Here is a 14,866-nt window from a genome sequence, read left to right as displayed (position 1 = left end):
TCTTGATGCAGCCCAGGATGTGGTTGGTCTTCTGGGCCGCAAGGGCGCATTGCCGGCTTATGTTGAGCTTCTCATCCACCAGCACTCCCAAGTCCTTCTCCTCAGGGCTGCTCTCCATCCATTCTCCACCCAGCCTGTATTTGTGCCTGGGATTGCTATGACCCAGGTGTAGAACCTTGCACTTGGCCTTGTTGCACTTCACGAGGTTGGCACAGGCCCATCTCTCCAACCTGTCAAGGTCCCTCTGGATGGCATTCCTCCCTTCCAGCGTGTCGACGGCACCACACAACTTGGTGTCATCGGCGAACTTGCTGAGGGTGCACTCTATCCCACTGTCCATGTCGCCGACAAAGATGTTGAACAGGGCTAGGCCCAACATGGACCCCTGAGGGACGCCACTTGTGACCGGTCTCCACTTGGACATTGAGCCGTTGACCACCACTCTCTGAGTTCGGCCATCCAGCCAACTCCTTATCCACTGAGTGGTCCGTCCATCAAACCCATGTCTCTCCAGTTTAAAGAGAAGGATGTTGTGCGGGACAGCGTCAAAAGCTTTGCACAAGTCCAGGTAGATGGTATCCACTGCTCGTCCCTTGTCCACCAATGCTGTCACCCCGTCATAGAAGGCCACCAAATTGGTCAGGCACGATCTGCCCTTGGTGAAGCCATGTTGGCTGTCACCAACCACCTCCTTGCTCTCCATGTGCCTTAGCATGGTTTCCAGAAGAATCTGCTCCATGACCTTGCCAGGCACAGAGGTGAGGCTGACTGGCCTGTAGTTGCCCGGGTCCTCCTTGTTCCCCTTTTTAAAAATGGGGGTTATGTTCCCTCTCTTCCAGTCATCAGTGACCTCACCAGACCACCATGATTTCTCAAATATGATGGCCAGTGGCTCGGCAACTTCATCTGCCAGTTCCTTCAGGAATGGATCTCATCAGGTCCCATGGACCTATGCACCTTCAAGTTCCTCAGATGTTCCCGAACCTGCTCTTCGAGTACAGTGGGCAGTTCTTCATCCTCGCAGTCCCTGCTTGTGCCTTCCACAGCTTAGGTGGTGAGACAAGAGCCCTTATTGGTGAAGACTGAGGCAAAAAAGTCATTGAGTACCTCAGGCTTCTCCACATCCCGGGTAACCAGGACACCGGTTTCCTTCCGGAGGGGGCCTACATTCTCCTTGGACTTTCTTTTGTCCCCTACATATCTATAGAAGCTTTTCTTGTTGCATTTTATATCCCTGGCCAGATTCCATCCCATCAGGGCTTTAGCCTTCCTCACCCAATCCCTGGCCACTCGCACAGCCTCTTTGTAGACCTCCCAGGATACCTGTCTCTGTTTCCACCCTCTACAGGCTTTCCTCTTCACTTTCAGTTGGTCCAGGAGCTCCTTGCTCATCCACGCCGGCCTCCTGGCTTTTTTGCCCGACTTGTTCTTCATCAGGATGCACCTCTGCTGAGCTTGGAGGAGGTACTCCTTGAATGTGGACCAACTTTCCTCAGCCCCTCTTCCCTCCAGGGCCGCCTCCCATGGCACTTGGCCCACCAGGTCCCTGAAGAGGCCGAAGTCCGCCTTCCTGAAGTCTAGGGCAGAGAGCTTGCCATGTAGTTTCCTTGCTGCCCTGTGGATCTTGAACTCCACCATGTCGTGATCGCTGCAGCCAAGGCTGTCCTTCAGTTTCACATCCCCCACCAGCCCCTCCCCATTGGTGAGCACAAGGTCAAGCATGGCACCCCTCCTTGTCGGCTCCTCTATCGCCTGCAGGAGGAAGTTATAGTCCACACAGTCCAGGAACCTCCTGGACTGCCTGTGCCCTGCCGTGTTGTCTCTCCAACAGATGTCAGCGTGGTTGAAGTCCCCCATGAGGACCAGGGCCTGTGACTGCGAGGCTGCTCCTATCTGGCTATAGAGCGCCTCATCTGCTCTGTCCTCCTGGCCAGGCGGCCTGTAACAGACCCTCACTGTAACGTCCCCTGTCCGTCCTCATCCTCTAATCTTGACCCCTAAGCTTTCTGTCAGCTCCTCCTCCATCCCCAGGTGGAGCTCCACGCACTCCAGCCAGTTGCTGACATAGAGAGTGACACCCCCTCCTCATCTCCTGTCCTTTCTAAAAAGCCTATACCCCTCCATGTTGACGCTCCAGTTGTACGAGTCGTCCCACTACGTCTCCGTGATGCCAACAAGGTCGTAGCCCTGCTCGTGTGCACGCATCTCCAGCTCTTCCTGTTTATTCCCCATGCTGCATGCATTGGTATAGAGACACTTCAGCTGGGCCTTTGACAAGGCCAACTAGCTGGCTGGAGCAGCAGGAGTTCTTTTGGACCACAGTTTAAGTTCATTTGCACATACCCAAGATCCTTCCTCAGCTTCTGGACCCTCGGTGCTGGCACCGGTGCCATGCTCACAGCAGTGGGCTGAACTGTGCTCCCCCTCCCCCAGCAACACCAGTTTAAAGCCCTCCAGACAAGCCTGGCAAGTCTTTGTCCAAGCACACTCTTCCCCTTCTCAGTTAGGTGCATGCCATCTGCCCCTAGCAGCCCGGGCTTCTCAAAGCAACCCCCGTGGTCTAGACACCCTGGCTGTAGCACCACTCTCTGAGCCACGAGTTAACCTGCCAGATACGTCTAGCCCTTTCAGATCCCTGCCCTTCGACCAGGAGGATTGATGAGATTGATTGATTTGACTGATTGACTCCTGCGCCCCGGAGTCTTTGACTGTTGTACCCAGAGCCCTGAAATCCCTTTTGATGTTTCTCAGGCTGCTGCCGGCTGTGTCGCTTGCACTCACATGAAACACCAGTAGTGGATAATAGTCTGTGGGCCATATGAGGCTAGGTATTCTCTCAGCAACATCCCTGATACAAGCCCCCGGGAGACAGCATACCTCCCGAGAGAGCGCATCGGGGCGGGAGATGGGTGCCTCCGTACCTCTCAGGAGGGAGTCACTCACAGAAGAGCCCAAAGGGGAGAGAAGAGGTAACAAAGGGCTGCTGTGGAGATACACACAGGCCAAAAATGATGCTCCAACCTGCACTGCTTTGCAAAGAAGCTTCAGATCATGAGAAAACACCACACCGCATGTGGCTTTGCTACGCACGTGAAGCCTGGACTGTGTGTGTTACAGCAAGGTAGATTTAAAAGAGAAATTTCTGACTGGTACTATTAGGCGCGCTCAAACTAGGTAGCTGATCTAGTCCTGATCCACCAAATTTGCTTTAAGGAGCAGTTAAAACTTTGCAAAGTCCCAGACAATGCCTAATGGATCTTACTTCTGCAAGCACAGAGTCCTTGCCTCTGCCCAACTTCCCCTATGATCTGAATCATCATGCTGTATTTCAAAGTCCTGGCATTAATCCCACTGGCATTAACAACCAAAACAATTATCTGGGGTTGAAAAGTTGAGGGGGTTTTTATATTCCAACAACCATTCCTCAGCAATGCCAAAATTAACTAGTGAAGTGTGTAATCACAGGGTAACATTTTTATCTTTGTGGTAGGGATCTAACAGAAGCCACCGAGACACTGTTCTTCCTTGAAACTGCCTCACTTCTTGGAAGCCTGGGCAGTAGTTATCAATTGTCCAGGACTGAAACATTCTCCAATTTGTTGTATTCTTATTCAGCAAAATAAATGTGCTAAATAACTTCAACATACTTAAGACTGTACATACAGAACTACATCTTCATTTGGTGTAAAATGTCACAACAGCACAGCCTTCAGTAGCATTATACTGTGAGATTTACAGCAAGTGAGAATCTGGCATGAGAAGTATCTGAAGTGTAATTATTTGATTTTTAAATAGTGGAGAGGACTTCCCTTGCTCACAGAGGAACATTTTTTCATATAAGCAGAACAATGAAGTCCTGGTACTGGATACTGGCAGCTGTGTTTCATGCACTCACTTTGGCAACAGAAAACATTTACTAGGACTATCTTTCTCTCTCTTCTTTGCAGTTACTATACATTTTTATTTTTCTGTTTTCACTTGCTTAGCTGTTTTGTTCTTACTGTTCCTCCCCTCCCCCATATTACAGCCTCATGATTTTTCTGGAAAATTAAAGCAACTCTGGACAGTTTTTACTTTTGATTTATTTTAAATCAAAAGCCTGAAGAACTTAAGTACCTTTGACTAAAGTTCCAGCTCTTGGATTGGTTATAATTTATATCTGAACATAACAAAGTCCAAATTTATGCTTCATAAATCTCTCCTACTCTTCTTCTTTTCACAAAACTTACTAATGTTGCTACGTTTCTATTCAAGCATTCGAATTTACATACAGGATTTTCTTCTAACATGCCTGGGATAAATGGTATACATGGGGTATAAATGGGGTTACATTCCCCCAGTTTGTATAACCTGTAAGCAATTCACAAGTAGTTGTCTCTTCTTCAGTTTACTAATGAAGATACTAAATCAGTGTCTGACCATGGATTTCTAAGAGTTTTTAAAATGTAGTAAACACAAAAAAAAGAGCTCCAAAACCAGGCACTGCTCCTCTTAATTCATTTTGTTTTGGTTTTGCTCCAGTTAAAACCACAGAAGGAGCTGAGAGTTCAGAGTTTTCAGCGGATCGGTAACAACAACCCAGTGGGTCCACTGACAGGTGTGGACAAGGCGAGCTCCTGCTGCTGTCTCCCATTCATGTGATCACTCCAGACCTTCTGGTTTTCATACAGTAATCCTCCTGGTGATACTCATCTCCAAGTGCGAGGCATCATGAGCCCTCATGGCTTCCATACAAGACACCCAGCACCCTGGCACTGCCTTGGAGAGTTTGAACCCCAGCACCAGCCCACACCTCTTTTCAGCCTCTCCTCCTCTTTGACACCTCATCACACAGCACAGCTCCCTTCACCAAGGTCCTGCTCCTCTCTGCCTGCCCCTATTCCCTTTTCTCTCCTCCCTGCACCCAGCTCCCATCTCTTGTCTCGCCCCTTCACGGAGCTCATCTTCTCCTGAGCAAGTCCCACCATACTGCCAGTAATTCCCAACACAAACCAAATGCAGCCACATACAAATGTTTTGTATTCACTGGTTTTGGGTTTTTTTTTAATATATTCGTGCAGTCTAGCAACTTGTGTTTGCCTCATCTGTTCAGACTATGAGCTCCTTGGGCCTAAAGCTGTGTTTGCACAGGGCCTAGTGTAAAAGTTCGCAATCAGCTCCTTCCTGCATTAGCCAGCGTAATAGAAACAGCATATGTTGACTAAGAGTGAATCAGTCTCTCCTTAAAGCATTTAAAAAATCCCAAAGAGTCTGACAAAGGGAAAAAAAGAACAAGAAAAGGGAGAGAAGAGGCAGGAGAGCAAGGAAACAAAACTGAGGAGATGGTTTTCACCAGAAGCAGCATTCCTGCTGAGGTCCTCTCCTGTCACTGCCATCCTTCCCCAACAAGGTCAGGTTAGAAGCAGCATTCCTCTCCTTGATTCCTATATAACGCTCCTTTTCTTTTTCTTTTCTTTTCTTTCTAGATTACTTCTGACATTTACTTCCTGCCCAGTCTGCTGCTTACATGCAAAAAGAAGCACCTTTATGGCACCCCCTTACTGACCAGAGTCACAGGCCTGTGCTCTTACTACGCGTTTGCCCAGCACCGACTGGCATTTAAATCGTTTTCACTTCATCTTCCCACCTGCCAGCAGCAGCCACAGCCTCAAAATTTACAGTTCCTTCTTCATTTCAGGACTGAAATAGTTCATAGTGCCTAATGTAACAAACTAACAACCTCACGGCTAAACGCACCATAGCAATGAGGGGCGGCCCACGCTGAGGCTTCAAAATACCAACCACCAAATGCACACAGGCTGAATTATTTCTTTGGAATATCTAAAACTACATTTTAGTTGAGAAGTTGAAAGATTTTATAAAATAGAGTGCTTTCCACTCTTTTTCCACTCTTCCAGTTTTATCAACACATGTATAATCCCCCTCTTCTCTCAGTCATAGCTCTGGGGTTTTTTTAGTTATAAATGAAAAATACACACACACAAAAAAAGGCCTCAAGTTGGGAAAGTGCTGAGCAACAATTCACAAGTGATTCAAACAGCTCTGGACGCAACTCAGTGAAAAGTCAGGTACAGTCTGCTAGTGGCTTGAATGTCAAACAAAAACGAAGACTCATCTAGGGCAGGAAGACCTTGAAAATATTTAAGTCTGCTTTTAACAGAGCGAAATGTGCTCTGTGCCCCTCTTCCCACACAGGTGTCACATAAAGCACATATACCTCATGCATATATCTTTGTATGACAGGTATCACACGGTACACCGTGGTAACTCTAGAATACTAATTTTTACCTTCCTTTCAACAAGATGGAAAGCATTTTGTAACCAGCTAGCTTACCCCCGGCAGCTGATAAGCTGAGTTTGCAAACACTACCCCCCTGCCTGAGAAATCATTGTTTCCCTACACAGATAGCAGAGACAAATTACCAATGTGTTAAGAGCAAAGAAGTGTCCATCCTGGAGGCCCTCAATCTCATTTCATATGCAAAGTGTAATTCTTGCTCTTCTCCCAATAAGCCATATCAGTACTTCCCAGCCCTAGTCACCTTCAGCCCCAAATTCTTTTGGCCCTAAGTGACCACAGAGCTGCACTGCTACCTTCCCTGCTGCAAGGACTACTCAGATTATTAAGAACTAAACACATAAAGAACTAGTTTCAGCTGAGTCAACGCCACAACGTTCAATACTTGGCAGTCTCAAGGCCATTTTCTCACCCAGGATAACACAGTAATGTGTCAATGGAGGGAAGAAAAGTAAAGATATGAAAGTAAAAATTAAAAAAAAAAAAAAACAAAACCAAACAAAAGCAGATATAGCCTTATGAGTAGCACAAGATTTTCCTGACCACAGCCTGAGTAAAAATAATATCGTAGAAGAGGCATCAGGAAGAGGAACCGAGAGCGCTGCTTGCCCGCCTCCACTGGGGAGGGATGCTGTCCATGGGGCTGGAACACGGCTCTCAACAGAAAAGCTTCACCAGCAAGAATAACTACAAAAAGCTGCAGCAGAGGATAGCAAACTGTAGCACTTCTAGGACAAAATGTGCTTCAAGACCGCACCAGAATACCTGATTTTAGCAGGAACGTACATGAGGGCAGAATTTGGCCCATATTCTGCACACACATTAAGTTTCTGTTCATAGGGGAGGGAAAGAAAGCCTCTCAAGTTAAAGCAGCAATCTGCAGAAGAGTAAAACTAATCCTACAGCCTGCTGGGCAGAAGGACCCCAGTCCCTTAGAAAACAATATAAGGGCAGTGTCAGTAAATCTGCATACCAAAACCAGAAAATTTAGAAACTTAAGTCTTGAACATTGACCTATGAAAACTCCTTTTGAATCAAAAAAAATCTGTCATTTATAAAAAATGTTCACTTCACTGACACAGTGATTTTAGCTAAGTAAACTCTATTAAGAAGCAAGAGTCACATTTCTCTTAGTTAGAAGATTAAAATGTTTCTTATTAGCCAATTAAATACTTGATTAGCTCTTCAGCTGTGATGTTAGCGAATATAAAATGCAGCAGCCACCCTCTCCCAGCCCATCAATGCAAACACATCCCTTTTCCAAGATGCGCCTTTATGTAGGCCCATCAGTTTGCTGCTTCTTTACAGTTAAAGAAGAGAACAACAAATTTGGCACTCAAACAAACGCGTTTCCCGGTGTTGGCTAGTGACATTGGTTAAGCAATCACCTTAATTCCTGTGAGAGAAACTGCTGTGTGACTTTAACTCTCACCCTTCACTCCTGCAACAAGGGCTCAAAGCTTGAGTCGAGGTAAGAAGCGGGACAGGCAAAGAGATGGGACAGCTCCTCTTATTAGAAATAAAAGTGCTAAATACAGAGAGCGTGTAAGAACAGCTTTCCTATTTGAATACCACATGAAAAAAGTGTTTCAGTGTTTTCAGCCTGTCTCCAGAGAAATGGTTTTCCATCACAGCAGATTCCATAAGAGCACTGTACATTAGACTGGTAAAGCATGGCAGCCCCATTTAACTCCAGACAAAGCCGCAGTTTTATCACTGCATCTTGTGTCAACTGTACCAAGGTGTTTCAGGTAGCAGCGGACGGATTTTCACAGAAAATAACTATGTATGCTCCCATAAGGAACTTTGTTTAAGTGTTCAAAATCCAACAGCAGATTGGGAAAGCCAACTTTGAGTCTTTCAAATGGGCAAGTAATCATAATAAAAATATTTAAGTTAACTTGTTGCTAGGACTTTTTGGAGTTGTGGTTTATGGAAAGGGCAAGAAAGCATCAAAAAAAAAAAAGTGGAGTTCTTGGTTTAATTTACATTTCTGTTCTAGTGTGCACCCAATTTGTCCACTGGGGACTTGATCCAAGTTGTAGCAAAATTAAGTTTAGGATCGTTCTTGTCATTTTAAGGACAAACAGATGGGTTTAATTTTTTACAATTTCAATCCTTTGGAGTTCTCTTCCCCCTACATCTTACGTTTCAAAAGTTATATTGCCAAGTAGTGTCAGTCCCAGCTTTAGTTGTCCTAAAACCACAGGACTTTCACGAAAGAAACTTAACGAAAAAAAAAAAAACCTAACATTGCCTCAAAACTTTATGAAAAACATGTAACTATTAATACACAATTCTGTAAACTGTTGCTTTGCTGCTGCAGGGACTGTAGCCAGGAGAAAGCACAACATTATATAAAATCCTGAGAGAACATGGCTAATTGAATAAAACCACCCTCTTCCACAATGGTGCAGATTACTTCATCCATGATGGTCTTGAAAATGTGTTGGACTCTACAGATAACTATGTTCTTCATAACAAAAGGAATGAAAATGAGAGGAAAATGCTATAGTTTGCCAAACAGAAAACAAACAAAAAACCAGTGCAAAGCTAGTAAGGAAAGAATGGTTAATCTCGTATTTCTAAAGGGGTATTATAAACAAAATGGTGAACAACAAAAATAAAATATTAAAAAAAAAAGATACAAAAGTGCTTAATGGTGCTCTTTTAAATATTTACTTTGCTGCTGTTTGGAGAATAATTTGTTCCATTTAGTAGCGCTGGGCTCAAAGGACCGCTTTAATCCAGAGAGATTAATTACAGCCTTTGGAGTTATAAACACAATTTGGGAAGCGAAGCAGAGGAGAGAGACGCCTCTCATGCCGGCGATTAACAAGTTTTTGTGCTTTGGGGCTACACCACACAGCCTGTGCCCCTGCTACACCTGCACGCTACAGGCAGAACAGTGCACGGGACGCTTACAAACTGGGGAAAAACAGCCCCCAAAATGTCCAGGGAAGATACCACCCTACTCTGTAGCATTGCTATAGGCAACTAAGATACTTCTCAGATGTCCTTCACCAAAACACAAGTTCACTTGCACCCTGTGAAGAGGTCCTCTGATCTCGCTTCTATTATCCACGCCAGATACAATGAGTTGCCATGCCGAGACAAGCGGGCACAAGACCCCATCCACACTGCCTTTAAATCTCTCACGTGCTTTCACGCATCTCTCTGCTTACCGCCGTGTCCCGCACTGGAAGATGCGGCGACCAGCGACAGCAAGCAGGGCAAGGCTGGGAGCAATCTTACCTAGTGAGGGGTTGGCTGCTCCCTCCTCCGAGCTCTCCTCAGCTGCCTCCTCCCCCAGGCCAGAGGTGGCCGAGTCCTCTGGGGCAGATGCAGAGCCGGGGGTGCTGGGCCCGCTGACAGACCCCGAGTCCCCTTCCTCGCTGCTGGAGCCATAGCGGTCGGGCTGGGCGGCTGTCCCGCCCTCACCACCTCTCCGCCGCTCCTTGCGGTGCACCCGGGAGTGCAGCACCATTTGGTGATAGGTGCGGAAGATCTTCCCGCACTCAAAGCACTCGGTGGACTTGTTCTGGGCAGCCCGCCGGCTCTGCCGCGAGGCAGGGCGGTAGTCCAGGTCCCCCTGGGCAAGTGGGCAGCTTTCCACCAGCGGGGCACTGCCGGTTTTCTCCGGGCGCCCACTGGTGCAGCTCTTCTTCTTGGGGTTGCTGGAGGAGCTGGTCGAGTCCTGCTCTCGCTTGCGCTTCTCCTGGTTGACAAGGATATACTCTCTCTTATCCTTGTCATAAGTCACATCCGCATCTGCCAGGGCCTCATCCCATCCCAAATATTTCACATACTCCGAGGGCTCTACTACTTTTCCTTTGGTGGCCAGCTGCCAAGCTTGGTAGCTACTGACTGGATCCAGCTCGGCTACTCTTTTCCCAGGCTGTCCTGCTGTAACTCTATCCAGCCCTGCAGATGGCCTTAGATTGAGACACTGCAAGAAAAACTGCTTCGTTACCGAGGAGCTTAGGCTCCCATCAGTTAAGCCCTCGGCTTTATTCCCAGCGCTGCCCCGCTGCGCCCGGTAGTGAACAGCGTTATGCGCTTTCAGGCTTTCCATATTTGTAAACAGATTTCCACACTTGGTGCAAACTTCATACAGAGACAGGCCTGTCACAATCATCTCCTCCTGTATCACGTCATTGATAGTGGCTATGAGATCCAAATCATTTTTTGGTTTGTTTTTGCTCCCACTCCTGGGGCCATGCGACTTCATGTGGTTTTTGAGAAACCAGGGCTCTTTGAATCTCCTGCCACAGATGTGGCACCCGTGATCAAATGACCCCCTGTGTTTTTTCATGTGAGCTTTCAGGAACCAGGTTTGACTAAAGGCCTGACCGCAGACCTCGCACGGAAACTCGCCTGCGCTCAGCTCGCTCTTGCAGTTCTCGGCATAGGCCTCCCCATTTGGGACCTGAGCTGTTACATGGTCCTTCTCTACATGGTTTAACAGCGTCTCCTCCCTCAGGGTCATGTAGCTACACAACCTGCATTTGAACGGTTTGTGGACGTGGTGCAGGTGTTGCTCCAGATCCTTCTTCCTTTCAAATTTGTTTTTGCAGAAGGTGCATTGGTAAGAGGTCAGCTTGCCATCCTCCTCAGCTGGCATTGCCTCCACAACCTCCTTCTTGCTGCTTCTCAACAAGATCTTGCTGCTATCTACCTGAGCGGTACCGTTCAAGATCTTGTTGCAGGCAGATGTACTTTTCGTGGGGCTGGTGCACCCGCCGAGGCCCTCCGAAACGCCCATCTCCCCCAGTTGCGCCTCTCCCATCTCCGCCTCGTGCCCCTGACTTAAAGTGCCTGTTCTGTGACTACGGATGTGGATCTTCAGGTTGCCCTTTTGGGAAGCTCTGTGATCACAGTAAGGGCATTTGTAGGGCTTCTCGCCCGTGTGCTTCCTCATGTGCTGCGACAATGAGCTCTGAAAAGGGAAACTTTTACCGCAGATGCAGCAGCTGTGGCACATGGTCTTGTCAGCGTCCATGTCACTCTTGCTTAGCCTGCCTGGGCTGGAGGATCTCCGTAACTCCATTTCTGTCTCTCTACTACGATCCATCTGTGTTACTGCAACATCGGGCAAGCGGGGCAGGAGGACAAAAGCATGTCCGGCAGCAGAGGAGGGCTGGACCGTGTTTTCAATCATACGGTTCTGCAGAGAGATGTTTTATTGCTTCATTCTCAGGGTAACGTTTCTCCTTTCAGCTGCTCAACAGAGTCCGAAGCGCTGACTTATTTCCATGTGCTCTGTAAGCGGACGGCATAGATCACCTGAAACAAGAACAAAATCACACAAGTTGAGTGTACAGAAATTGTGTAAGTAGATGCTTAAATAAACGTAAACCTATTAATATTTTTATTTCAGCAGCTTCCGCCACTCGCCCCACATTCAAAAGCATACTATACTACAATTTATTGCACTAAAAAGCAGCACGTTCTCCTTTTGTTGACATTCTAGACTTCAATGGTAAGCATTCAAAACACCACTAATAAACAAGTAAAATCCAGAAAAAGAGCAATCATTCATTTCCATACACTGTCATCACAGTGTCTTTTAAAAAGTGCAAACTTTGAAAATATTTTTTGTTTCAGAACTAGGCAGAAGTGGCTAAAAATACACTTTAAGTGAGGAAAACATTTCTTGAGGGGGCTATTACACTTTAAATCTGTGGCTTTACCATCATGTATAATTTCATGTAAAATACTTGCTTGCCAAAGATAAAAGGCTTTCCTAGAGACTTCAGCAAGTATCATATTCCTGCTGGCAACTGCATTACTTTGTGTCTCAGACAGCTCTGCTGTGCTTGATGTGGCATGCACAGAGCAGGCGCAGGCGCCGAGGACGCTCAGTACTTTTATTAGAAAGAAAACAAGAATCCAGAGCCTCACAAAGCATTCAGGAAAACTAAAAGTTATTTCCTGATGGATAATGAAGAAAAAAACCCCTCAAAGTGTAATATTTAGTCTCAGTCTAACAAAATAAACTGGTAATACAGGTACGTATCAAATAATCTTAAAAGTGAATGACTGATGTCAACAAGACATACAGGAAACCACAGCACCACCCACGGCAAGGAAACAGAATCTTAATCATAAACAAACAAACAAAACAAGAAACAACTTTGATCAACAAAACATTAATCAAAGTTTAAAAGCTTTGGTATCTTCTCATGATTAAACGTAAGGGTCAATATCTGCCTCAGCAATGCAAGATGCAACACAGCAGCAATTCTACACCTTGTATATGGCAAAAATCAATGGTTAAGATCTCCATAGATTGTTTCTTTTCCAACCATCACACTGTAAAAAAATTTACCCCCTTCCTATCCCAATTAAGTACTACAAGTACCACACAACTAAGATGAAAGAATACTGTATTCTCTAATATAGATAACCAATCTATTACTACATTAACAAAACATCAGCTTCTTAAAACGTAGCTAAAAATATGCAGAGCAATAACGAGACTATATATTCACACATCCATCACTTGACATCTATGACTCAATAAATAAAGAGCTACAGATCTACAGTTGCACATTTTAAAGTTTCTCATTGGACCCACCTCTGAGTCTTTTTCAATATGTAAATAGTCTGACTACATCATTAGTACAAGCCTAACAAAATGCAAGGTAAAACTGATGCAACGCTCATCTCAGTTACACACTGTAGAATAACTTCATTATGTTTAAGTTAATCTAACCCTCTTGCTTGGTACAAGACCGTTTATTTCCGGGGTTTGATGTTCTGCATATCTAGTACACGTGCAGCATGTCAGGAGTTAGCAGCAGCATCTACCCAAACCACCTTTTCCTCAGAGAGCTGACAGGAATATCTAAGCAATGTGTTACAAATGCTATTTCATTTCTTGCATGAAGCATTTTGATATTATGACTAATTTATTACAACTTAAAAAAAAAAAAAAAATCACATCAGATCACAAATTCAGAAGTCCACATGAGCAGGAAGCTCACAAACAAGAGTATCTAAATTAACCTCAGAAATTAGCCGTTTAAAACCAAACTGAGGGGCAGCCTCAGAAGAAACTCCCTGGGTGTGTAAAGGATTGCAGCCACTGGAAGTTGTGGCTGTACCAAAAGGTACAAACATGCCAAACAGCAAATACAAATGCAGTTTACACTGCATACTGATGGATGAAACAATTCAGAGTAACATTTATTGACCTGTAATCTAAATCTGCCAAGTAAAAATCCGTATCATTTTATAATCAGACTTAACCTAAAACTCATTAAATCTTAAAAAGAAACTCCAGGGTAACTTCTCGCTTTTAACACAACAGTATACTTGAACAAGCAACAGCCTCTTCGGAAATGTTCTGCACCATTGCAGAAAAAAAAGATCACAAGCTTTGCGGACAGATTTTTCTAGGTATTAATACAATGTTTCCTACATTCTGCACTTTCTACAGTTTACACCAGTGAGAACACTGCCTAGCGGTAGGCTGACTTTTAGACTAGAGACTTCTTTTACTTTTTAAATGTAGGTCCTATTTTAACTCAACTTTCTACAGTGTTTCCTGTCTGAAAGTTCAAAAGAGCTTTAAGAGCCAAACCAAGACAGGAATGCTGTATGCAGCAGTTCAGGCACATATAAATCCAAAGCTTCGGAGTCCCTTTGTTTACTTGGCCCCAGCTTCCCCGTGCTTAGTCTTGACATATTTCACTTTAACTATTTATAACATTTTCATTAATGAAACTTAGTTATGAAAATGAGGATATGAAGAAAGCATTACTTGTAAGAGGGATATTAGCCACTCACAGGAGATCCCCCTAGCCCTATGTTAAATTAGGCCTGAGGGGGGAAAAAGCCGGAGTGAAAAAACTACTGAATTATTTTATTAGTCTAAAACATTTAATGGAAGTGTTATCATCTTCACCAAGATACTCTTGAGAAAACTGTTTCGTCTTTATTACTTCAGCTTGGCCAATGCACTGCAACTTATCACTTTAAGAGTTGAAATAAAGTATTCCTGGACTGGAATTGTTTTAATTCATACACATTTAGGACTCAAATTTCAAGTCTGATCTTCCACAAACAGAAATTTCAGTAGGAGGAAGGGTGTGAAATACTCACACCAAATCCGAGTTTGCTTTACGCAGTGTGTGGAGGTCTCCCTTAGGCTTTGGTCAATCGACTCTCACAAACACATACGAACAACAAACTCCCTCCTCACATCATCTGAGTGCCACTTAAAGTAATTCCTTCAGAGGGACTCTTCACAGAACAGCAAGGAAAGAAGCAGCAAAAATGAAATAAAAATGACAACTTTGAAAAAAGCTTTAATTTGGAACACCGAGTGTACAAAATGAGGAAAATAACACTTGTAAAGAACATTACCACTAGAAAATATAATTTTGGCTTAATAATTTCCACCTCAGTATTTATTATTAAAAAATTATTTCAACATCAAAAATGGCACAAAGGATGGAAGATGTCAACTGGCAAATCAAACTACACTACTCTTCTGCTGCGAGTAAAATTTTGCCACCGCTGTTTTTGTTTCTTTCTGGCTTACTGCGATGATTAAAAATA

General features: G+C 44.8%; 1 protein-coding gene across 2 annotated transcripts in view; it reads right to left on the bottom strand.

The window, feature by feature from the left end:
* ZNF516 (zinc finger protein 516) overlaps nt 1-14,866 on the bottom strand; it is a 110,293-nt gene that overhangs the window by 54,180 nt on the left and 41,247 nt on the right. For both annotated transcript variants that reach the window (XM_086740538.1, XM_086740539.1), the window contains exon 2: nt 9,554-11,584. In XM_086740538.1, coding sequence (XP_086596664.1) covers nt 9,554-11,459 — 1,906 coding nt within the window. In that variant the 5' untranslated portion in view covers nt 11,460-11,584. The remainder of the gene's footprint in view (nt 1-9,553; nt 11,585-14,866) is intronic.

Source organism: Chlamydotis macqueenii, chromosome 2, assembly GCF_036417535.1.
Source record: "Chlamydotis macqueenii isolate bChlMac1 chromosome 2, bChlMac1.mat, whole genome shotgun sequence".
Taxonomy (NCBI): Eukaryota; Metazoa; Chordata; class Aves; order Otidiformes; family Otididae; genus Chlamydotis; species Chlamydotis macqueenii.
The sequence above is the reverse complement of the archived record's forward strand: the minus strand, read 5'-3'. Positions and strand labels throughout refer to the sequence as shown.